Source organism: Indicator indicator, chromosome 36, assembly GCF_027791375.1.
Source record: "Indicator indicator isolate 239-I01 chromosome 36, UM_Iind_1.1, whole genome shotgun sequence".
Classification (NCBI taxonomy): domain Eukaryota; kingdom Metazoa; phylum Chordata; class Aves; order Piciformes; family Indicatoridae; genus Indicator; species Indicator indicator.
Window position 1 is genome coordinate 2,146,450 of NC_072045.1, and position 23,511 is coordinate 2,169,960.

Genomic DNA, 23,511 nt, shown 5'->3' on the forward strand with positions numbered 1-23,511 from the left:
CTGTACCTAGCTGGGCTGTGCCATGTCATGCTGGACTGTACTGGACAGTGCTGGGCTGGGCTGGGCTGGGCTGGGCTTTGCTGAGCAGGGCTGGGCTGTGCTAGGCAGTGCTGGATTGTACTGGGCTGTGCCAGGCTGTACCAGCCATGTGACAGATCTGGGCTGGACCACACTGAGCCAGGGATGCTGTTCCCACCCTGTGCCCTGCTGTGCTAGCCCCAGGCCATGCCATGCTGGGCTGCATTGAACCAGGCAGACTGTGCCAGTCCTGTTCTGTGCTAGCGTCAGGACATCCTGTGCAGTGCTGTGCTATTCTAGCTCTGTGCCATGCCATGCTGTGCTGTGCCAGACCCAACACCATGTCATCCTGTGCTGTGGTCTGTTCCAGCCCTGTGCCATGCTGAACTGTCCCATATTGTGCCATAGAGGACTGTCATGCTGGGCTGTACTGAGCCAGGCAGACTGCCAGCTCTGTGCCAGTCCCTTGCTGTGCCATGCAATACCAGCCCCGATATGCTGAGCTGTACCAGGCCAGGAAAACTCTACCATCCCTGTGCCAACCTCACGCTATGCCATGCTAGGCCCTGCTATGCAGGGCTGTACTGAACCAGCTAGACTGTGCCAGCTCCTTGCCACGCTCTGCCATGCCAGCCCCTGATGCGCTAGGCTGTACCATTCAAGGAAAGCTGTGCCAGCCCCTTGCCGTGCCGTACCAGCCCCGAACCGCTGTCGATGCACGTCCCGTGGTGACGCGGCGGGGCCGCTGGGCGGCGCGCCGGGAGCGGCGGGAGGCGGCGGGGCGGGAGCACCGGGAGCACCAGGAGCACCGGGAGCACGGGGATCGGCGGGAAGAGGAGGTGGGCGCGGCGGGATGGACGAATCCAGCATCTTGAGGCGGCGGGGCCTCCAGGTGAGCACTGAGAACCGGGTACGGAGAGCGAGGCACCGGCGGCGGCGCGGGGAGCCGAGCCCCGGTGAGCCCGGGGGGAGGTGGTGCTGTGGTGGTGCTGCGGGGGCAGGGGGCTGTGGGCGAGAGGTAGGTGCTGAGGGTGAGGGGTGGGTGTCCTGGGGACGGGGCGCAAGAGGTGGTGCTGTAAGTGGGAGGGGGGTGCAGGAGGTGGGTGCTGTGAGTGCTGTGGGTGCGCAGGAGGTGGGTGCTGCTTGTAGGAGTTGGGTGCTCAGGGTGCTGTGTGCCAGAGGTGAGGGTGAAGTGTGGCACCCAGTGCCAAGAGCAGGGTAGAGTACAAGGGGTGCCCCACGACAGCACCGTGGTGCCTCCAGACCAGTCCGTGACAAACCACTGTGCCAGCACCACGTTGCCCCCTCGAAACAGCCAACCCCCCCTCCGTCGCTTTCATTCCTGCTCCTGCCAAGGAGCCCCCACCCTCCCTGCCTGTCCTGCACCCGCTGCCCACAGGAGCCCCAGCCCCCGTGGGGTGAAAGCCGCAGTCCCCTACCCAGGCTCCGATTTTCCGTGTGATCTTCCCCCCGCCCCGTGCCCGCTGGCAGAAGGCAGTGGCACTAATCGGGGCCGGCCAGAGCTGTCGGGGCAGTTGGAGGATGGCACCAGGCTGCTTTCATCTGAGCTGGCATCTCCGCGGGGCAGTTGTGCTCCATCACACGCTCAGCCCAGGAAGGAGCCTTGGGTGGGAGCCGCTTCCCCTGGGTTCTGGGTGGATGGGGCCATGGCCATGGGATTTGGGGCTCTTGGCCATGGGTGTCACTGCTGGCAGTCCCTGGGGAGAGTGAAGCCGTGGGGCCCTGGCTGTGCCCACATCCCCATGGCAGGAGCGATGAGAAGGGACTCAGCAGGGAGCAAATCCCAAAGTGCTGAGCAGCAGTCTCCATCCTTAATGCCATCCCCAATCCCATTCTCAATGCCATTCCTGATGCTGTTTTTGATGCCATCCCAAATACCATTCCTGATCATATCCCAGGTCCCACCAGGACCTGCTGACAGGAGATGCCTTGTGGTGGATGGGGACATGGGGTACCCCATGGGTCCTGGTCCAGTGATGCTATCCCATGCATGTCCCTGTGGATGGAACATGGCTGGAGAGCCCCTGGCAACGATGGGTGCTGGGTGCCATAGGGCTGCTTTGTATCCTTGCACCCATGGATGGGGAGGTCTGTGCAGTGGGGTGGGGAGGAGCATGGGGCACAAAGGCTCTGACCTTCTGTCCCTCTGTCCCAGCTGCATATGGCTGACCAATGAAACTAGCTGCTGCCTCTGCTCAGCAGCTGGTGGCACAGCCCTTGTTGCTGGTGGGGATCTGATCTGGGTGACAGCAGAGCTGGGTCAGAGTGCTGGGGGTCTCCTGCTGCATGTGGGGACCCTGCAGCCCCTTTCCCAGCAAAGCCCTAGGGTCACCCAGTGCTGCTGGGTGCACTGGGACACCCACCCCCACCCCAGGCACCCACTGCCAGTACTCATCCCACCCCGTGCCAGCACCCACGCCACCTCAGGGCAGACACAGAGCAGTGGGCCCTGGGGCTGCCCAAGTCCCTGTGTGCCAAGGCATGATGTCATCGGTTGCCATGGCAATGCTGCTGCATCACTGCGTGGCAGCACACCCCAGTGCCGGGATTTCCGCAGGGGCTGCGTGGCGTGGGCAGCAAGATGGGGCACAGGCAACCCGGGGTGGGGTACAATGGGAGCTGCTGCATGCATCCAGATGGGTGACAACACCCCCTCCCTGCCGGGACCTCCCTGCCCGTGCCAAGAATGTGGCTAAGAGGCTTAGGGGTATTGGCATGGCAGGCACTGGCGGCGGGCACAGGATCAAGGTGATGATGTGGCATTAACCACCACATGTGCCAGCATCCCACAGTGTGCCATGGCACATGCCAGTCCTTTCACACCATGCCCCTTGCAGTGGCTGGTGAGATTTGTGCCACTCTCTGTGGCACATCTGGTGGCACATGGGTGGGCACCGGGGTTGTGATGGATCCCACCATGCTGGGAGGATGGTATAGGCCAGGGTTCCTGCCCACACAGGTGCCCTTTGCCCTGTTGCACTACCTGGAGCAAACAGGTCTTGGAAGAAATATTCCCAACAGATGAAAAAATCAAGGAGTGCAGGCACTGCTAGCTGCTGCCTGCAGCCAGGCCTGGGGGGACAGGGTTCGGGACAAGGTGCAGCCACCACCATGCCATGCTCCAGCCAGGCACCTGGGTGCTGCTCCTACTCCACCACACTCGTGACCACGCTCCTGGGCCTGGCCATGATGCCACCAGCCCTGGGAACTGTGGAAGATGTGTCCTTGCGCTGAAGCCAGACAGGGGATTCATCACCCTTAGAACTGGGGCACGCAAGGCAAAACTGATCCTGCAGTGCCAGCCAGGTGCTGGGGGCCATAGTGGTGGCTGGCAGGAGGTCGTGGGGGTGTCCCATGAGTGGGCACCCCTCAATGCCTGGCACCAGGCTCTGACCCTGATTCTCATTTTTTTCATTGCAGAAGGAGCTGAGCCTGCCACGGCGAGGACGAGCGTAAGTGCCTGTGCTGGGCCACCGGGGAGTGGGGTGGCACTGGGAGGGACATGCCTGGGGACGTGGCACTGGCATCGCAGGGGGCAGCAAGGATGGGTGTCACATGGTGCTAGGGCTTGTTGTGAGAGGGTGGCGTCGCCATGGTCTCTGATCCTGGAGGAACCTGATTGTATGCGTGCTGGGGGTACTGGGATGTATTGGGGTGAGGAGTGTTCTGCTGCAGGTGTATTGGGGTGCACTGGGGTGTGCTGAGGTACTCTAAGTGGTACTGGGCTGTACTAGGCTGTGGCAGGAGGCTGTTGTAAAGCTCCCGTGGGGGCTGTGTGTTGTTGGGTGCACTGGGGCTGTTGTAAAAGTATCTCGGGGGATCACTGGGCTGGAGCCGTTGGTGAGTCCTGAGGCTTGTGCTGGGGCATGAAGGAGCTGTGCTGGGAGGGACCTTGTGGCAATGCTGGCGCTGTACTGGAGCCATACTGGGGCTATACTGGATCTGTATTAGGGATGCACTGGAGGAGCACTGGATCTGTACTGGGGCTGCGACAAGGATGCACTGGAGCCATACTGGGGCTGTGTTAGGGCTGTGCTGGCGTCATACTGGGGCTGTACTGGGGCTGTGCTGGAGCTGCGATGTCTCAGCAGCGGCATCACCCCAGCACATCCTGGGCGCGTTACGGATCAGGGCTGCCGCTGAACCGAGCCGGGTTGGGTCGGGTGCACCGGGAGTAGCCGTGCCGTGCCGTACCGTGCCGAGCCGCACCGTGCCGAGCCGCAGGGGCGGGGCCGGGGCCGGCGGGCCAAGCGGGGAGCCCCGGGGCCGCCGCCGGCGGAGCCGCCCAGCGCGGGGGCAGCCGGGGCGGTGGCTGCGACGCGGGGAGCGGAGCGGGGCGGCGGCAGAGGCGGGATGAAATCTCGGCGGGACAGGCTGAAGATCCCCTCGCTGACCTTGGAGTGAGTCGGAACGGGGATGGGGAACGCCGGTAGCGGCCCCGAGGGTGGGCAATGGGGCACGGGAGCATCCCCGTCCCGCTGCACCCCCAGCCCAGAGTATTCCCATCCAAATCCATCCCTATCCCAGTCCATCCCCTCACCCTGGGGACACAGGTCCCAGCCTTCCTTCCCTCATCCACAGCGCAGACCCTCGCCCGGTGACCCCCCCGCGGCAGACCTAGACCCAGCCTTAGACCCTTCACCGTCCCTGATGTCCCCTGTGCTCATCCTCCAGCTCTGCCTCACTCCCATCTCCCTGCCCCATTCTGATCTCCTGTCCCCATTCTGCTTTTAGCCCCTGGCCGCCTCTGGACACCCCACCCCCCCCCAGCCCAGCCAGAGAGGTCTGTGCCACTGGGGTGCCCGCTGGCCCACCGGTGACACTACCCTGGCACATCTCTCCTTGCAGCTTGCCCCCGAGCAGCCAGAGCCCAACACTGCTGAGCCCCTGCAGCCCCTTACTAACCCTGCACCCCTGGAGGTAAGACACCCCTGAAACCCCTCCTCGGGCACCACAGCCACCAGCTTTGTGGAAGAAGGGAACAATAGTAGAGATGGCAGCAATGAGATAGATCCCCCCCAACCAAGAATGTCTGCAGGACACGTGGGGTGGCATAACCAGGGTCTGTCCCCAGCCCTGTGCACCCTGAAAGTGGCCTGGCTATGCCAGTGGGCTGCCAGCTGGTTCATACTGGGAATGCCCCCACAGGTGCTGGTGTTCAGGCTCCAAGCATCCTTGTTTTGAGGGGGGGGGTCACCTCAAAATCAAGCCAGGGCAGGGCCCCATGAAGGGAGCAAGGTGGCAATGGCAGTGGTGCCTTCATCTCACCCAGGAAACCTCCACTGTCACCTTTTCTGCTCTGCCATGGGGCAAGGGGAGGTGGGGGCTGCTCTAAGGGTGGGTGCCCCCTGCCAAATGCCACAGAAGTGAGTGGCTGGGCCCTGTTGTGTGCTGGCTGCTCTTTGCCCTGGGGACAAGGTGCAGCGTGGGTGTACCGACACCTGGCAGTCACACCTGGGCCCTGTGCCTCATGGTACCTGCCTGACACTCATGGGTGACGCTGGGGACCTCCACCTGTCTGCTAGGATTGGCACTGGATGAGAAGGAACTGGCAGGAGCTCTGTTGCTGCACAGCACCATTTGTGGCAGGCAGGGACAGGCAGGAGGCAGGATGCTGCCTGCACACAGGGGTCCCTGCTCCCCTCTGCCAGCCCTGTTTGGCCTTCTCTTGCCCGCAGCAACTGTGGCACCTGGCAAAATAAGCATGGCCAGGGGGTCACTTAGCCAAGGCCTTGAGGATGGTGTTTTGGAGATGATCATGGTGAGGATGAGGATGGAGATGAGGATGAAGAATGTAGCAATACCTCTGGATGTTTCCATGTGGTGGTGTCTCCTGGTTGCTGGGCAGATGAGGGAAAGCACAATGCTGCCAGGTTTGGTGCTGGCCTTTCACCATGCCCAAACCACCTGTGTCAGGATTTCAGGCTGTGGCACCAGCTGGCTGCCACGGGGGGGGTTTGTCACCAGCAGGGAGGAGGATTGGTGCCACTGCTCTTTGTTTGGGATCTGCCTGGTGAAATCCCGTATGGGAGGGAGGTTGTGGGACATTTGTTGGGGCACTGCCAGGCAGATGCCCTCCAAGAACAGTGTCCTGTAGGCAGCAGGGTGCTGCTAGAGGTGTCCTCCCCCTGAAGGACTCCCAGGCTTTGGGGCTGCCCCTGCTGACTTAGAGAGGGGATTTGTGCTCCTTTTACGCATCATCAGCAGATGCTGCATCTCCATGGTAACGCTGACCCCATTTTGGGGTGCTGGCCCATCTCTGTGGTAACCTCAAGCCTCCATTTTGGGGTGCTGCCCATCCGTATGGCAAACCTGACTTCTTTTTGGGGTGCTGCCCTGTCTCTGTGCTAACCCTTACCCCCTTTTGGGGTGCTGCCCTGACCCAACAGTAACCCCAGGTCCCATTTCGGGGTGCTGCCTCTTTTCTGCGACAGCCTCATCCCCCGTTCCCTTTGGGGGTGCTCCCCCTGTCTCCATGGAAACCCCGGGCCCATTTCGGGCGCTGCCTGTCTCCATGGCAACCCCGGCGCCGCCGGGCGGGAAGGGGCGGGCGGCGGCAGCGGGAGGCGGTGGCGGGAGCCCGGACCCAGCCCCGGACCCAGCCCCAGCTCCCTCGCGGCCCCGGTAGCGTCTCTCAGGCCGTGCCGGTGCATGCGGTCGGGCCCCACGTGGGTCCGAACCGCCCCGGGATGTCGGACCCGAGCTGCTGGGGAGCCCTGCCCGGTTACCGGAGCCAGCGGGCCGCCGGCGCCCTGCTCCAGCGCTCCAAGAGGTACCGGGGGCGGGCTGGGGAAGGACCGCGCAGCGGGGCGCGGGGGTTGGGGGGAGCTGTGCGCTGGGGTGTGTGGACTGGGGGGGGCTGTGCGCCGGCGTGCGGGGGTTGGGGGGAAGTGTCTCTGTACTGGGGACGCGCACACTGAGCTGTCGGGGGGGGGCGCTGGGTGTGGTGTAGGGGGAGGTGTGCACCAAAGATGCCTCTTTTTGGGGGTGCTGTGCCCTGAGGATGCATCCTCAGAGCCCCGAAGGTGCCAGGGAGCAGAGCTGGGGCAGTGTTGGGCGCCGCTGTGTAATGGAGTGCTAGGGGGGCTGCCGCAAGCCTCCAGGCTTGAGCCAGGCAGGAAGGTGTCCCCGGGGAGGGTGACAGGCAGTGCTGCTCTGGGAAAAGTGCCGTGAGTGCCCTCTGAGCACCCCTCCCAGTTGTGGGTGCTGGCACCTGGCATTTCCATTCAGAGATGGAGCAGCAGATGTGGGCTGCTGTAGCTGGCCCTGGCACGAACCCTTCACCACAGAAGGTGTTGCCAGTGTGGAGGCAGAGGGGAGAGATTCTCATTGTGATGCCCTCGGGACGTGGCCGTGGGTTGGCACCAAGCGACGCAGTTGCTTGGCAGATGAATCATCTGGCACCAATCCTGCCCCTGCCAGCCTCCTGCTTCACCTGAGCTGTGGGAACCATGGAGATGGGGCCCCTGAGTGAGTGAGGAAAGCCACTGGACGGGGTTTTCCAACCTGGGCAGGGGGCCTGGGAGGGATGTGTAATGCAGAGATGATCTAGGCAGGCATCTGTCCCCATGATGAGTTTGTAATTCCCGTGAGGGGCAGAGGATTTGTTCTTCTCTCGTTGGCATTCCTGGAACCCACGGTGAGAGCTGCCCTGACCTATTTACAGTGGGCAGGAAGCATATGATGTTATTTACTGGGATTAAGAGGTTTGAGGGATCCTAATTTCCCCTGGGGGGATGCTGAGATGGCTGGCAGAGGGCAAGACAGCTGCTGCTCGGGTGGCACAAAGCTGTCCTGTGTGGATGCAGCCTGTGGGTCTTCATTCCTCACACGCCGCAGCGGAGCCTGCCAGCAGCTGGCACAGGTACCTTTCCCTACCTGCTGATGGGGACCTGCATCAAGGGGAGGTGCAGGGGTGCATCCCAGGGTGGGGGGTAGGCTTTAGGCTGTTTTCTTGCAGTGCAAAAAAATAAATAAGTCCATATCTAAATTGTTGCCCTGCGATTCCCTGCCGGGATTTGGGATTTTGCTCTTGGGAGGTGCCCAGCGCCCTGCTCAGCACTCCAGGGAGGGCTAATCAGAGCATCCACAGTGCCAGGCCTGGGGCTGGGTTGGGGTGAGGGGCTGGAGCAGCTCTGCAGAGCCATGCTGGGTGCTTGGTGGAGTTGTGACGATGCGGAGGGGTTGTACATGGTGTGTGCCAGGCAGTGTGTTGCATTTCACTATCCAGATTCTGATCCCCAGCTTCCCCCATCCCACTTTCCATCCCCTGAGTTCAGTCTGTCACAAGTCATGGAGGAGAAATGTCATGGAGAAACTTTGATGTTAAACACAAAGGAAACCAATTTTTCCAGCCTGTGCCTTGAGGCACTTCCTCAAGCATCCTTACTGTGTTGTGAGCCTGTTGGGGGGGGGAGTGAAGGAAAAATGTGGTCTGTAGCCACGTGAAGAAGGAAGCCAGGAGTCCTGGCTGTGAATCACACAGCCAGGAGCAGAGCCCCCTCCTTGCTCTTTGAGCCTGTCCCTGCCCTGGCAGCTACCTTGTTCCCACCACCCTACACCCACTGTGCCCCAAAACACCTTCTTTACACCTCATGTCCACCTCTGCTGCCATCTGGCAGATGCTGCTCTACCACCCTGGGGTGTTTTAGGGGTCAAATCCTGCATGTGCACTCCGTGGGGTTGACCTTGCCTGTGGATGGGTGTGACCCTCGGTGTTGGTGCTAGCTCCTTGCCACCCAGCACCGTTTGCCCAGATCCCAGTGGAGCCATTTGCCAGTTGGAGATATCAGTGTCGTGCTGTGTGGCTGCATCTTGCCCTTCCCACAGCTCCGAGGGGGAGGCAGCCTGCGGGAACTACTGGGTTTTGCTCCATCTCCTTCCTGTGGGCATCCTGACCATACTGTGCCAAGGCTGTGTGCTGATGCCAGTTCCTCCTTGCAGGCAGGCTCGGGGTGGGTGACACAATCTCTTGCTCCCAGCTTTGGGTCACAGCAGCTGGCACACACTTTTCACATCCTTTGAAATCAGTGCTGGACAGCAAGGCTGAGGCAGCCTCAGCCTGAGCAGTGCAGGAGGAGACGCTGACGGTGATTTTCCACTCCATGTTTGGTACCAAACGCACAGTTGGTGATGGAGGCAGAGAGGGCAGCAGCCCTCACTCCTGTCTTCAGACCCTGGCAGCTCAGCTCTACCCCACAGGCTACTTTCTAGCCTGAGCTTTGTGTGCTGGGAAGGATGGGAACCAGCTGCAGCTGAGGCAGTGGGAGAAGGGAGGTTGAACAGCGCAAGATGGTTGCAGTGCTGAGGGTGGAGTGCACGGAAACAGGAAGCTTTGGCCTCCCTCTGTGTCACCCTTACTGGAACTGCCTCCTCAGAGGGTTTGTTCACTTCCAAACCGAGTGAGAAGCAGCAAGCCCCCGGGGTGACCCTGACCCCCATGCATGAGGCACAGGCACCCCAGGCCCCACGGCAGGACCCAGCAGAGCATCGCAGAATCCCTGAGCAGCTCCAGAGCTGTCTGCTCGCTGCAGCCCTCCTGCTGCAGCCCTCCTACTGCTGCCTTTGCTGCCGCGGCCTCGGCTTCCCCTCATGCCTGAGGTGGCAACAGGTTGTGGTTTGCTCCTGCCCGGGGCGTGGGTGCTGGGCTCTGACTGCAGCTGTGGGTGCTTAAAAGCAAACAAAGGGGCCAGGCAGGGCTGGGAAGGGCTGACTCGTTGTGGGGGAAGGTTTCTGCCCCTCCCTGGCATTGTAGCTCAGCTCTGTTGCTGTGTGGGGGAGCTCTGACCACTCTTGTGGAGCCTGGGTCCATCCTCGCTGTTTTCAGGGCTGATTCTGGCTGTGACATGACGTTCAACGATGCCCTTTGATTCCTGGCATCCATGAGAGTTCCTGTTCCCAGCCTGATGAAAAAGTTCAGTGCTGCCTTTGCAGCTTGAGGAAGGGCAGATGGAGGAAGGGGAAGGCTGTCCTCATGCTTGACCTTCTGCTCAGTGCTGTGGATATCTGCGGTTCCCCCTTGGCAGGCTGATAGCAGTTAATGAGCCTGCTGGGTCCCACAGAGGGTTGAAATGGGCTGCAAATGGGAGTGGGCTGCAGCAGCCCTGCAGGCAGGAGGGCTTTTGAGGCTGGATGGCGGCAGCCTTGGGCTTGGGAATGGAGAAGGGTTGGAAGAGAACTCTGTGATCTCCAGAGATGGTGGTGTGGAGATAGAGATACAGAGACTTGGCACTTGCAAGCATGGCCTCTCGGGTGTTCCTGAGGAGCTCTGTGGGATGCTGGAGTGTGGCGCTGGGATGGGAATTGTGTTGGGAGTGTCAGGGTGCTGGTGCCATCGGTGTGGACCTGCACATGGTGCTGCTTTTTACCTGCTGCTGGGGCATGAGTGTCCCTCCTGCTGCCTGCAGGGGCACAATCAAGCCAGGTCTCTGCCAGGACATTGCACTGGTGCCAAGCATGGGCAGAGCAGAGGGGCTGGAGGTGCTGCAGGCTTGGTGACAGCAGTAGAGTTTCTCCATGGGGCTCGGACAGCTGGACAGTGTTGTGTAGTGACATGGGGCCTGGGGACCAACTGTCCTCCCTGTATGGCACAGGGGCTGCCCAGCATAGGAGGCTTATAGGAACTGGGAACACTTCCACATGATGGAGCAGGTCAGGTTGTGGCCTCGAGCTGCTTGGCATTTCCATCACTTCTTCCTTTTACTTCTCTTTTTCTATTCCTGCCCTGGGCCCACTGCCCAGGGTCTGCCTGCCTCTGTCCCCCCAGCCAGCCAAAACTAGAAGTGGGACCTGGACCAGAGGGTTCCTCATTAAAAATAACCCTGAGGCTGGGCCCTCTCTGGAAGCATTGAACCAGGGCTGGATCCTGCCCCTGGCAGGAGATCCATAATCAGTGGGTGATGGCAGTCATGTGTCCTGGGACAGGGCATCACATATGAGCAGCCCTGTCTGTGCCCCGGGCTGCCCAGCCCTGCCCATCCTTTGCTTCCCCAAATTAATTCCTTCTTTCTCTTCCCAGTTGCCGAAGCAGCAATAGGAAGAGCTTAGTGGTGGGGACCCCCTCTCCAACCCTCTCACGGCCTCTCTCCCCACTCTCCGTGCCAACAGGTAAGGAGTGTGCCAGGGCACTGCTGGGCATCTCCCCAAATTCTCTGAAGGTTTGGAAGGTAACCCCTCTGCTCCTGCAATGCCATGCCAGCAGCAGGGGTTGCTCTTTCCCAGGAGGGAATAGCTCGGGGAGTGATTTAGTCTCCTTTCCTCTGAAGGAGCTGCCCCTGGCACCCTGGGCATCATGCTGGGAAGGGCATCAGGGTGACCCTTCCCCCTTCTCCCCACAGCAGGGAGCAGCCCCTTGGACAGTCCACGCAACTTCTCTGCCAGCGCCTCCATCAACTTCCCCTTCGCTCGCAGGTGAGCTACCATCCCCCAGCCCATTTCCAGCCCCCAGTGATTGCAAGTCACCACCTGGGACAATTCTGTTAGGCTCCAGCGGTTTAGTTTAATTTTTTGTGCTTTTTTTTCCTCCCTGATTTTGGGTCTGGTGGTGTTTGCTCTACTCCCATTGGTGTGTCCCACCACTCCAGCCATGCTCCTCGGACTGACAGGTGAGTACCAGGGATGGGCTGGGGTTTGCATCTCAGGGAGATGTCTGCTCTGCATGGGGGCTTGTTCCTTTTTGTGCCACCTGAGCACTGCTGGCTCATCTTCGGCTGCTTGTCACTCAGCACCTCCAGGTCCCTTTCTGCCAGACACCTTTCCAACCACTCTGCCCCAAGCCTGCAGCATTCATGGGGTTGCATTTTGCTCTAGGAGCAAGCTCCTGGCAGCTCCAGGAGCAGAAACAGCGTCATTGCCATCACCAGCCCCAGGCCCCAGCTCAGCCCCAGCTCAGCCCTGCTCTGAGCGCTCCCAGCAGATGCTTGGCAGATTACTTGGGACGGATGCTGGGCTGGGCTCCCACAGAGGCAGATCTTGCTGCATCCCCTCCTCAGCCCACGCCAAAATCCTGTTTAACTAATTAATTAATTATGCACACGGGGGTGGGTGGCCGATTTGAACCCATCAATTGGCACATGGAAAAAAGCTGGAGGCTCCCTGTGGGGTTCAGGCTGTAATAGCAAAAGCCAAGTCGTAAAGCTGGGGGGGTGTGAGCCTGTGGGCGGCAAGGATGCGGTGGTGCTGGTGCTGGATCTGGTGCCCTGCCAGCTCCCATGTCCTTGACCCGGGAAACGGCAACAGGAGGTTAAGGGCTTTGTCCTGATGTGAACATTGCCACATCCATTAGGAAACCTCTCCAGGAGGAAGCATTCTCCAGCGGCTGAGCAGTTGCCTTCCTGTTTATTGCCAGGCTCTGCTCCGCGGCGCCTGCCGTCTCGGGATGGGGCTTTAGGAATCCCCAGTTCCCGTTAAACAAAGGCCCAGCAGGCTGCATTTGGCTCCAATTAAAACTCAGATTTTTCATAGTTTGAGTTTTTTTTTTTTCCATCTGAAACAGATTCACCACCCGACCAAGCCCCAGCATTGTCCTTTCACAGGGACCTGGCTCACTGTCATTGTCCCCAAGGATGCCTGCAGGTTGGGGTTACAGAACAGCTTCTCCTCACTTGCAGACCTCTCTTCCTTCACCTGATTTCAGCCCATTCTGAAAAGAGGTTGCAGGGTTCCTTATTCAGAGCAAACTTACACCATCCCCCTGCCAGCTGGTGCTGAGGTTGCTGATTTGCATTGGGCTGCTGGTTTGTTCCCCCTGTGACCAGGAACTTTGTGCCCACAGGGCTGATGGCAGAAGGTGGTCACTGGCTTCGTTACCCTCCTCTGGCTATGGGACTAACACCCCCAGCTCCACGGTATCAGTAACATTTGCTTTCTCATGGCAGCAGGAGGGTAAAACCCCAAAATCCTTGGGTTTTGATTAAATGTCTCCCCAACTCCACGGTGCTGGGTCCTGGGCAGCCTCTCTGTTCCTTGAGGACTATGAGGTTCAGCTGCATCCTGCTTCCCAGGAGTGCTGATGGCTTCCAGCATCCCTGGGCATTCCAGTGTCCCTGCACAGGGCACATCCCAGCCTTGCAGGGCAATGGCCAGGCAGGAGCCACTTGGGATGCTGCAAGCAGAAGGGATAGGGCTGGATTTAGTGGGAGAACTGGCGGCATCTGGAGTGGGACTGGGCAGCACAGACTGCCCCGGCCTGGCCTTGCCACCCATATGCCACACTACCGAGCACAGAGCCTGCTGCCCATCCACGTTCCCAGCCTCCAAGAATATTTTCCTTGCGGGACTGCTGGTTTCCACCCCACTGCCTGAAAGCAAGGGTCTGTCTCCTGATGCTCCCGCATCTGTCCTTCCTTCCAGTCATCTTCATCCTCCCAAGAGCGCCTGCACCAGCTGCCGTACCAGCCCACCCCCGATGAGCTGCACTTCCTTTCTAAGCACTTCCGCAGCTCAGAGAGCGTCACGGACGAGGAGGGTCGGCACTCGCCCTGCCTGCGCCCGCGGTCCCGCAGCCTCAGGTACAGCACTGCCGCCAGGGGTGCCGACAGTGCTGTCAGGATGGTGCACCCAATGCTGGCACATCCAGGGCATCCTCTGCCCCCTCCAGAGCTGCTCCTGGGATGTGCTGGTCCTGCTAGGCTCACCCCAAGGTGTTCACCTCCATAAGGCTTTTTCTCTTCTAGGAATGAGGAGGAACTGTGGCTTGAGGCTGTAGAAGCCTCATCCCTGGAACCATGGGGCTGTGAGCTTCTCCTTCCTGGGAAGCTGCTGGAGCCCTGCAGCAGGCTGCCCAGAGAGGTTGTGGAGCCTCCTTCTCTGGAGAGCTTTCAACCCCCCATGGCCATTGTGCTCCTGGGCAAGCTGCTGTGGGTACCCTGCTTTGGCAGGGGGGTTGGACTGGGTGAGCTCCAGAGGTCCCTTCCAACCGCTCCATGCTGAGGCTCTGGGTAAATCCTTTTCCCCCACTGAAAAAGCCCCCAACCCCCTTTCCATGGAGACAGAGCTGTAGCCTACGTTTTGCCAGCAAAGTTTTGTTAAAATCAGATTAATTATCTGAAGGGGTTTGTACGTGGGAAGGTTTTCACCAAGGAGATACCAGCTCTGCAGTGGGCACAGCAAAGGCTGCACTGGGGCTGGCCACGAGCAGCTCGGGTCTGGTTTTAATCAGTTATTTAATTATTTAGTGGTTAATGAGTTACTGCTTCTGAGACTTACTTTGTGTAACAGAATCACCAGGTAGGGGCCTGGGAGAGACAGTGGTGGGTGAGGGTAAGAGAGGAGCCTTGTTCAGGGAGCGTCCTGGTGTTGTTTTTTTGCTGATGAGCTGCAATGGGAACTGTGGGATGCAGAGGAAGGAATGGATGAGCTCTCTCTCCAAAGCCAAGTTGATCCACCAACCTCTGGACTTCCAAAGGGCTTGAGTTTGGAGACCTGGGTCTGTGGGAGGTTAATCTTCCCTGGATTATGTCCCAGGGCCACAAGTTTCTCATGAGCTTCCCTGGTGAGAGAGATGCTCCTGGAAGTGCTGGCCCAAGGCTGAGGGCTCTGCTCAGATAAGCATTAACTGCTTGGGATCTAGAGTTAAGAACATGGGACAAATGTTCTCCAGAGGCAGCAGAGACGTCCAAGCCATGGGTGGCAGGGCTTGGACCCCATCACGCAGCTGGTTCCTCCTTCTGCAGCCCCGGACGGACCAGTGGAACATTTGACAATGAGGTGGTGATGATGAACCATGTCTACAAGGAGAGGTTCCCCAAGGTAACTGCTGGCACTGGGGGGATGAGCATCCTGACTGTACCTTCTCCAGAACAGCCTCTTCTCTGTGCTGGAACACAGAATGCATGAGTAGATACCAGAGGGTGTTGAGGACGCTGGAGGTGTGATCATGAACTGTGGAGGCAGAGCTCTGTGGGTCTGCATCAGCACACATGCAGGCAGAAGGCTCTGGAGATTTAGGTGGAGCTTTTCCAGCCTGTTGGAATGTGGGGCCAGGATATGCATGTGGATATTGGAGTTGTGGGAGCTGGTAGCATGAGGTCAGGGCTGGCCAAACCCAGCACATTGGGGCACATGTTCCTGGGCACCACCATCCACTCTGCCTCGCAGGCTACAGCCCAAATGGAAGAGCGTCTGCAGGACACCATCACAAACTTCTCTCCAAGCAGTACCCTGCCCCTGGCAGATGGGGTGCTGGGCTTCATCCACCACCAGATCATTGAGCTGGCTCGTGACTGCCTGGCCAAGTCCCAGGGAGCTCTCATCACCTCTCGTTACTTCATGGAGCTGCAGGAGAAACTTGAGAAGATGCTTCGTGATGTGAGTATGGGGTAGGCCCCTGCCTGGAGCTGCCTCAGGAAGCCCCTGGTGGACACCTGGCTTCTGTCACCCCTGGCAGGCTCAGGAGCGTTCTGAGAGCGAGGAGGTGAAGTTCATTGATCAGCTGGTGAGGAAGCTGCTGATCATCATCTCCCGTCCTGCTCGCCTGCTGGAGTGCCTGGTAAGGCACAGCAGCTCCTGGGGTCTGTATTCTGTGGTCTGCCCCTGCCCAGAGAAGAAGCAAAACTTTGACCATGAAAGACAAAGCAGCTTCTGGCCACCTTGCATGGTCACCGTGGGAGCTGCTGCTCCTCGCCCTGGCCAGGCTGCAGCAAGGACTTAAACCCTTTCCTAGCATCCAAACCATTTCTCAGAGAGGAGCAGCTGGATTTCCCAGTGACCTTATCAAGCTTTCCCCTCCACTCTCAGGACTGTTTTTTGCTGTTGGGATGGATTTCTAAAGCTCTGTGCTGTGGTCCCTGCAGCTGGAAGGAGGAGCTCACAGGGCTTTGTTTTTTCCTTATCCCTTAGATGGGGAGGGATGGGGAATGAGGATGGAAACAGCAGCAGAGCTTTTAGCTTTCTCCTGGAAGCCTACAGAACCTGTCCCCAACTACTGGTGTCACCTGCAAGACTTAGAGGAGAGGTTGAACATGGTAAGATATTCCTCCTCAGCTGCTTTTGGTTTTCGCCATCCAGGAGTTTGACCCAGAGGAGTTTTACCATCTCCTGGAAGCTGCAGAAGGCCATGCCAAGGTTGGCCAGGGGATAAAGACTGACATTCCTCGGTACATCATCAGCCAGCTGGGGCTCGTCAAGGACCCACTGGAGGGTAGGGAACTGCTTGGGTTGGTGTCCCCAAGGTCTGCAGTAGGATGTGGGTTTCCGGTTTGGTCACACAAATGCACGCTGGGAGCTGGTAAGGGGATGAGCAGGGCTGAGTTGGTGCAATGGAGTGGGTCCCAGCAGGCCAGCCCCACATCGTTCATTATTGCTCCCAACATGTTCAGCAAAGCAGATTAAGCTCAAGAACATTTAATCCATAGGAAGGCACAGGGCTGGGGGGGGCACCATAATCCACCAGGAACACAGGAATGACTGGAAAAAAAGAGAATTATATAAATGGTCACCCTGCCGCTGAAACTCTGGGCCCTGTGACCTCAATTTCTCCATGCAACAGCTGGAGCCGAGCCCCTGGCTAAACCCCCACAGGATCTCCCAATGTGGAGGGCCAGTGGCTGCTGGGGGTTGTTCTGGTGGGGCCTGAGGATGAAGAAGGTAAAACCCATCCCTGTCTTCTGCAGAAATGGTCCAGCTGGATCACTTTGACAGTGGGAACACCATTACGCCAGAGAGCAACGATGCCTGCGAGGTGAGCGTGGTCCCCGCTGCTGCCCACTGCTCTGTCCTGCCTCACCCCCACCTAGGCTCTTGGCAGCTCCCCTGTTCTCTTAGGCTGGCACAGGGTGACTGGGGCTGTCCCCAAGGGTGACTCCTTCAGGTGTAAAATCTCAGTCCCTCAGATGGCTTCTTGAGTGGACAGAGCTCAGAGCACCTTGGCATGCAGAGCATCTTGGCCTTCTGGTTTGGGGGTTGGGGCTGCAGAGGGCTCAGGGAGAGTTGTCCTCTGCCAGCAAGGAGCACTTGGAGGTGATACCTGATGGTGCTTGGTGAATTCCTGCATATGCTCAGAGAATCAGAGCATGAGAAACACCAAAAGCCTTCTGTGTCTTCTTCAGAGCCAGCCTTTGGCCACTGCTCCTCGGAGGAAGCCCTGTGAAGGGGACTTTGAGACCATCAAGCTGATCAGCAATGGGGCTTACGGGTGAGCTGGGGACTTCTTAGCACTTGTCTCCATCTGTAAACATCTCCACAGTTCTCCCTGTCTGGGCCTTGCAGTGCTGCATGGTTGGCCCTGGTGGAGGGACAGGTCTGAGGTCCAGCTGTCCCCTAGGGCTGTGTACCTGGTGAGACACCGGGAGACACGGCAGCGCTTCGCCCTGAAGAAAATCAACAAGCAGAACCTCATCCTGAGGAACCAGATCCAGCAGGTGTTCGTGGAGAGGGACATCCTCACCTTTGCAGAGAACCCCTTTGTGGTCAGCATGTTCTGCTCCTTTGAGACGAAGCGACACCTCTGCATGGTGATGGAGTATGTGGAAGGTGAGGAGGAGCTCCAGGGCTAGATGGTGTAGTGAGGAGGGGAGATCAGTGTCTGAGCATCAGGGACACCACCCTTGAGCATCTTCTGTCCTGCTTTGCTCTGGGGAGCAGAGGGCAGAATGAGGAAGTGCTTTGGTGAGCCTGAGCCTCACCCTGATGCTAGTAGTGGCCATGGTCATCTAGGAGAGGGTTTGTGGCCCATGCCCAGGGGTCCACACTGCTCCAAGGAGGCTCTTGCTGAGAGCTTGCTTGGCAGGAGAGGCAGCGTGGTCCTGCCCACTGTCCTCCTGCTTTGTCTGAGCCCATGTGCCAAGAGGATCTCTGTCCACACAGGAGGGGACTGTGCCACATTGCTGAAGAACATGGGGCCACTGCCAGTGGACATGGCCAAGATGTACTTTGCCGAGACCGTGCTGGCACTTGAGTACCTCCACAACTATGGCATCGTGCACAGGGACCTCAAACCTGACAAGTGAGGACGGGGTCCAGGTCTGAGGAGGGGTGGGCTTGGGTCTGAATGGGGAAGGGAAAGGGACTGCACCAAGCCAAGAGGACAAGGCAGGATGAGGTCATGGGGTTTGGTGCCCAAAGACCTGATTCATAGCCAGTCCACCAAGAGCAGAGATCCTGGGGTTTGGCTGGGGTCTCCCCAGAAGCAAACAGCAGCACTATGGGTGTCTGTCCTCTTGCAGCTTGCTCATCACCTCCATGGGACACATCAAGCTGACAGACTTTGGTCTGTCAAAGATTGGCCTGATGAACATGACCACAAACCTCTATGAAGGGCATATGGAGAAGGACACTCGGGAGTTCATGGACAAGCAGGTAGGAGGACCTGCTTTGCTTGGCCAAGTTGCCATCAGCAGGGACCAGGGCAGCCTTGGGTCTTGTTGCAGAGGTCACTGCAGAAGTATCAGCTGCTGCTTCCCATGTAGGTGTGTGGCACTCCAGAGTACATTGCCCCAGAGGTCATCCTGATCCAGGGCTACGGGAAGCCTGTGGACTGGTGGGCCATGGGCATCATCCTCTATGAGTTCCTGGTGGGCTGCGTCCCCTTCTTTGGAGACACCCCTGAGGAGCTCTTTGGGCAGGTGATCAGTGGTGAGTGCTTCTGGCAGCTTTGCTCCAGGGTTTGCCCTTCCCAGCAGCCATGGCTCATCTTTAACGAGCAGAGAACCTCCTCCCTTCCTGTCATGCTTGGCTGAGTGGCCAAGGGGCTCCTCAAGCTTGACTGCCAGCCTGGGAGGGCTTTCAGATGCTGTGGCTCCTGCATGGATTTTCCTCTTGCCCAGATGTGACTTCTCTTGTGACCTTGTATCATCACAGCCCCCACTGTGTGCAGACTTTCAGCCACCCCAAACTCCTCCTTTTCCCTCACAGATGAGATCATGTGGCCAGAAGGGGACGAAGCTCTTCCCACTGACGCCCAGGACTTGATCACACGGCTGCTGCGGCAGTGCCCCCTTGAGCGCCTGGGCACTGGTACGTGGCAGTGCCCACGGGGCAGCCTGGCACCCCAGTTCATATCAAGCCATTTGCTGAAACCAGACTGCGTCCTGCCACGCTGAGGATGCTCAGAGGAGGTCCTCTGCTTGGAGTTCCTCCTGGGAAGGCAGCGCAGGGCTCTGGTCCATGCTGGGTTAAGCCATTTGGGGTGATTGTGCCCTCTGCTCTGCTTTGCTGAGACCGTCCTGCAGTGCTGGTCCATTTCTGAGTCCTTAGCACAGACAGGGACCTGTTGCAGTGGGGCCAGAGGAGGCCACAGCAATGCTGGGAGGGCTGGAAGCCCTCCTCTGGGAGACCAGGCTGGGAAAGTTGGGGATGTTCAGCCTGGAGAAGCGAAGGCTCCAGAGAGACCTTCTGGAGGCCTTTCAGGACTTAAAGAAAGCTGAGGACAGACTTCTGAGCAGGGCCTGTTGTGACAGGACAAGGGGGGATGGTTTGAAACTCAAAGACTGGAGAGAAGGGAGAAATTCTTACACTGAAGGTGGTAAGAACCACCTAGGTTGCCCAGAGAGGGAGATGCCCGTCTGTGGCACCATTGCAGGTCAGATTGCTTGGGGCTCTGAGCAACCTGCTCTGGTTGCAGCTGTCCCTGCTGCTTGCAGGGGGTTGGACTGGAGGAGCTTAAAGGTCCCTTCAACCCAAAGCAGCCTGGAATCAGTGATTCTGTGACGTGCTTTGCGTGGAGGACAGAGCCTGCTGTTGAGGATGGCAGCAGGAGCACCCTGGGTGCCTGACGCAGGTCTCTGGGCCCGGCAGGAGGTGCCCACGAGGTGAAGAACCATTCCTTCTTCCTGCACCTGGACTGGAACGGGCTGCTGCGGCAGAAGGCAGAGTTCGTCCCCCAGCTGGAGTCGGAGGACGACACCAGCTACTTCGACAGTGAGGCCACCCTGCTCCCCATCCCTGCCCAGCCCTTCTCCCTCTCTGGGGTGCCCTCAGTCCCTGCACAGCCACCAAACAGAGGCAGTCCTGTTTCCAGGCTGCTCAGCTTTACCCAAACCCTCACTTTATCACCCCAAAACTCCCCAGGGATTTGGGAAAGGGCAGAACAGCTGCTCATGGGTGCTGCTGGCACTGGAGCCTCAGGGCAGGCAGGCCAGGGCATGCCAGAGCTGAGTGACGGCCCTGCCTGCTCTGCCTCTTGCCTGCAGCTCGCTCCGAGCGGTATCGCCACTTGGACTCAGAGGAGGAGGAGACCAATGATGAGGAGTCCTCAGTGGAGATTGGGCAGTTCTCCTCCTGCTCTCATCGCTTCAGCAAGGTGCTGCAGCCCTGTCATGATGGAGGGGCTGGTGTGGCTGTGCCAAGCTTCTCTGTCCTGGCTGAATTCCCAAAGCTCTGCTTCATGTCCTCCTCCCCGCCAGGTGTACAGCAGCTCTGAGTTCCTGGCAGTCAACTCCAGCCTCAGCCTCTCCTCCTCTGACCGGAGCCACTGTGATGACAAAGAGGAGCGGTGGGACAGGCACTTGGGAGACGAGGACAGGAGCCGGTTGGCGGGTCCAGAGCCCCGGTGTGTGCTGAGAGGGGGGTGCAAGGCTGGTGGGGGCTGGTGGGGATACCGAGGGCTTGTGGGGACTCCAAGGGTTTGACAAGACATTGGTAGGATGTGTCCAGGGATGCTGCAGCAGCTCAATGCCATCCTCTGAGCCTGGTGGTGGTGGTCCTGAGCCCTCCTCCTCTCCCTGTGCAGGCTCCGCTCCTGGACGTCCTGCAGCTCCACGCCCTACAGCTCCCGGCATGAGCGAAGCCACAGCCCTGCCGCGCTGCCCAGCACCTACAGCCTGGACACCATGCCCAAGTTTGCCTTCTCCTCAGAGGATGAGAGCCCTTGCATGGCATTCTCCAAGCCAGAGAGACCCAAGTTTGTGCTGGGAGACCCTGAGGTGGGGACAGGCAATGCAGTGAAGCCATCAGGGTTATCTGGTACGTAGGCTGTGGGTGCCAGGGCAGGGTGCTCCCAGGCTGCATATAGCACAGCATGGCTTCTTCATGTACCCAAACTCTTCCTCCTCCCCTCTGCACAGCCGATCTTGTCAGCCTGAACCGCATCCGGCTGCGGAGCAACAGCACTGGCACCAAGAACTCCACCCCCCAGGGCCTGGAGCCGAGTGGGAGCTGGCGGCTGAGCTGCCAGAAGGAGCTGCCCGACAGGCAGAGAGCTGCACTGGGCAGCCGCGTCCCCAAATCCGCCTCCGTCTCTGCCCTGTCCCTCATCATCACCTCAGGTCTGTTGTGTACCGTGGGGTTTATCCTGTGGGGGGGCAGCCACTGTGCACCTTCCCAGGCTGAGCTGATTTTGTCCTGCTTGCAGATGACTTTGGTGGTGGTGCCCTGATGAGTCCCATCTCCCCCCACTCTCTCTCATCCAACCCCTCCTCCCGAGACTCATCCCCAAGCCGAGACTCCTCCCTAGCCATTGCCAGCCTGCGCCCCCCCATCATCATCCACAGCTCAGGCAAGAAGTTCGGTTTCACGCTGCGAGCCATCCGCGTCTACATGGGCGACAGCGACATCTACACCGTCCACCACATGGTCTGGGTACGTGGGCTGGGCTCCCTCTGCAGCGCTGGGCACCATGAGTGCCAGTGGGAAAACCCCAGGAGGAAGTTTAGTCTTTTATCCCAGCAAACTCTTGGGTTTCCCCTTACAGAGCGTGGAAGAGGGGAGCCCGGCACAGGAGGCAGGGCTGAGAGCAGGGGATCTCATCACACATGTGAACGGTGAATCGGTGCTGGGCTTGGTGCACAGGGACGTGGTGGAGCTGCTGCTGAAGGTAGGTGGCCAGCAGAGCTCTGCTCACCCAGCGCTGGTGCATCCATCCAGCAATTCCCTGGCATTGCCGGGTTCAGATCCGGTGCTTAGATCTGGCATGCTGCAGCCATTTGTTTTCCATCCCTCAGAGTGGGAATAAAGTAGCCCTGAGGACCACTGCCCTGGAGAACACCTCCATCAAAATTGGCCCTGCTCGGAAGAACAGCTCCAAGACGAGGATGGCACGGAGGAGTAAGAAGAGCAGGAAAAGGGACGGCCAGGACAGGTGGGTACAACCCAAGGTGCCAGACCGGGGTAGGGCCTTGCTTCAGCTTTGCCATACTGGGAGGTCCAGCAGGGTCTGGTGCTGCCCGTGCCAGCTCAGAAGCCTCAGGGGTCACCAGCTTTCAGGAGAAGCTGAGACTTCCTTTCCCTGCCACCTTTGTGTCCCCCTCCAGGAGAAAATCCCTTTTCAAGAAGATCTCAAAGCAGTCCTCAGTGCTGCACACCAGCCGCAGCTTCTCCTCGGGCCTCCACCACTCACTGTCCTCCAGTGAAAGCCTCCCGGAGTCCCCCACACACAGCCTGTCCCCAGGTCCCCCCACGCCCTGCCGTAGCCCCGCTCCCGACCTGCCCCCAGGTACCCATGGGCAAGCAGGGGGACTTGGCTCCAGGCACGGTGGGGGTGCTATGTGTCCCTCATTGTGACCTCTTTCTCTTTGTGTGGCAGATGCTGTGTCGCCACAGAGCACCTCACCCTCCTCCAGCACCCCAACATCGCCTGCTGGCCACGTGCGCCCCAGCTCCCTGCATGGCCTGGCACCCAAGCTGGGTGGGCAACGCTACAAAGTGGGACGTCGTAAATCCACCAGCAGCATTCCCCCCTCCCCTCTTGCCTGCACCCCTTCCTCCACCCAGCGCCCACCTTCTCCCCAGCGCTCCCCATCCCCACTCCCCGGGTATCCCAAAGTCCCCCATACCTTCCAGGGCAAGACCTTGTCCCCTCCCACCATCGTGCGGCAGAGCTCCCGGCCCCGCAGCACCGACTGCCCTCGCTCGCCGCTGCTCAAGCGAGTCCAGTCAGCCGAGAAGATCGTCAGCATCCTGGCGGAGAAGAAAAGCGGTGCCGGCAGCCGCAAGCTGGGGCTGGAAATGCCTCGGATGGACGGGGAGGCCACCGGGGTGGGCGAGGCGCTGGCGTACTCCGGGGAGCACGGTTACCACCCCGCCAGCTGCCGGCCTGGGGAGAGGCACGACCGGGACCAGGAGGTGGTGGTTATGCGGCGCTTGAACCTCTCGGAGCGCCGAGACTCCTTCAAGAAGCAAGAAGCGGTTCAGGAAGTGAGTTTTGACGAGCCGGAGCCGGCGCCGGGGGGCGAGGACGGCGGCAAGAGCGAGGCCGGGCAGGGTTCAGCTCTCCGTGGCGGCTCCACGGAGCCCCGGCCGAAGCCCAGCCAGGTCCCGCAGATCGCGGTGCAGGGCTCCGAGAGCGACGAGCAGGAGCCGGCGGTGGCCGAGTGGGAATGCCAGGGCTCCTACCCCATCGGCCACGCTCAGCAGGCGAGTGGCAGCATCTCTGGGGGCAAGCAGCGGGACCGTGGCTCCTGGCAGCACCGGGACTGTGGGGAAAGAGCAAGCAGCTACCAGCAACTGGCGCGGGGGCCAGCAGCACGGGGCCAGGAGCCGGTGGGTGCTCAGCTCCCAGCGCCCCGGGGCAGCACCTGGAGCGGAGCCGGGCACGCCTGA

General features: G+C 59.6%; 1 protein-coding gene across 1 annotated transcript; it reads left to right on the forward strand.

Annotated features, from left to right (window-relative positions):
• The first annotated feature begins 644 nt into the window (after positions 1 to 644).
• MAST3 (microtubule associated serine/threonine kinase 3) lies at positions 645 to 23,511 on the forward strand. Its single transcript, XM_054396052.1, has 29 exons — positions 645 to 857; positions 3,460 to 3,491; positions 4,888 to 4,959; positions 11,057 to 11,145; positions 11,376 to 11,448; positions 11,622 to 11,642; positions 12,812 to 12,890; positions 13,390 to 13,547; positions 14,712 to 14,787; positions 15,136 to 15,345; positions 15,425 to 15,526; positions 16,045 to 16,177; positions 16,650 to 16,717; positions 17,085 to 17,170; positions 17,300 to 17,508; positions 17,842 to 17,980; positions 18,201 to 18,333; positions 18,444 to 18,609; positions 18,889 to 18,990; positions 19,771 to 19,893; positions 20,166 to 20,275; positions 20,379 to 20,524; positions 20,705 to 20,937; positions 21,039 to 21,239; positions 21,326 to 21,552; positions 21,665 to 21,787; positions 21,915 to 22,051; positions 22,224 to 22,405; positions 22,496 to 23,511. The coding sequence occupies exons 1-29, from the start codon at positions 645 to 647 to the stop codon at positions 23,509 to 23,511; spliced, it is 4,659 nt and encodes a 1,552-aa protein (XP_054252027.1).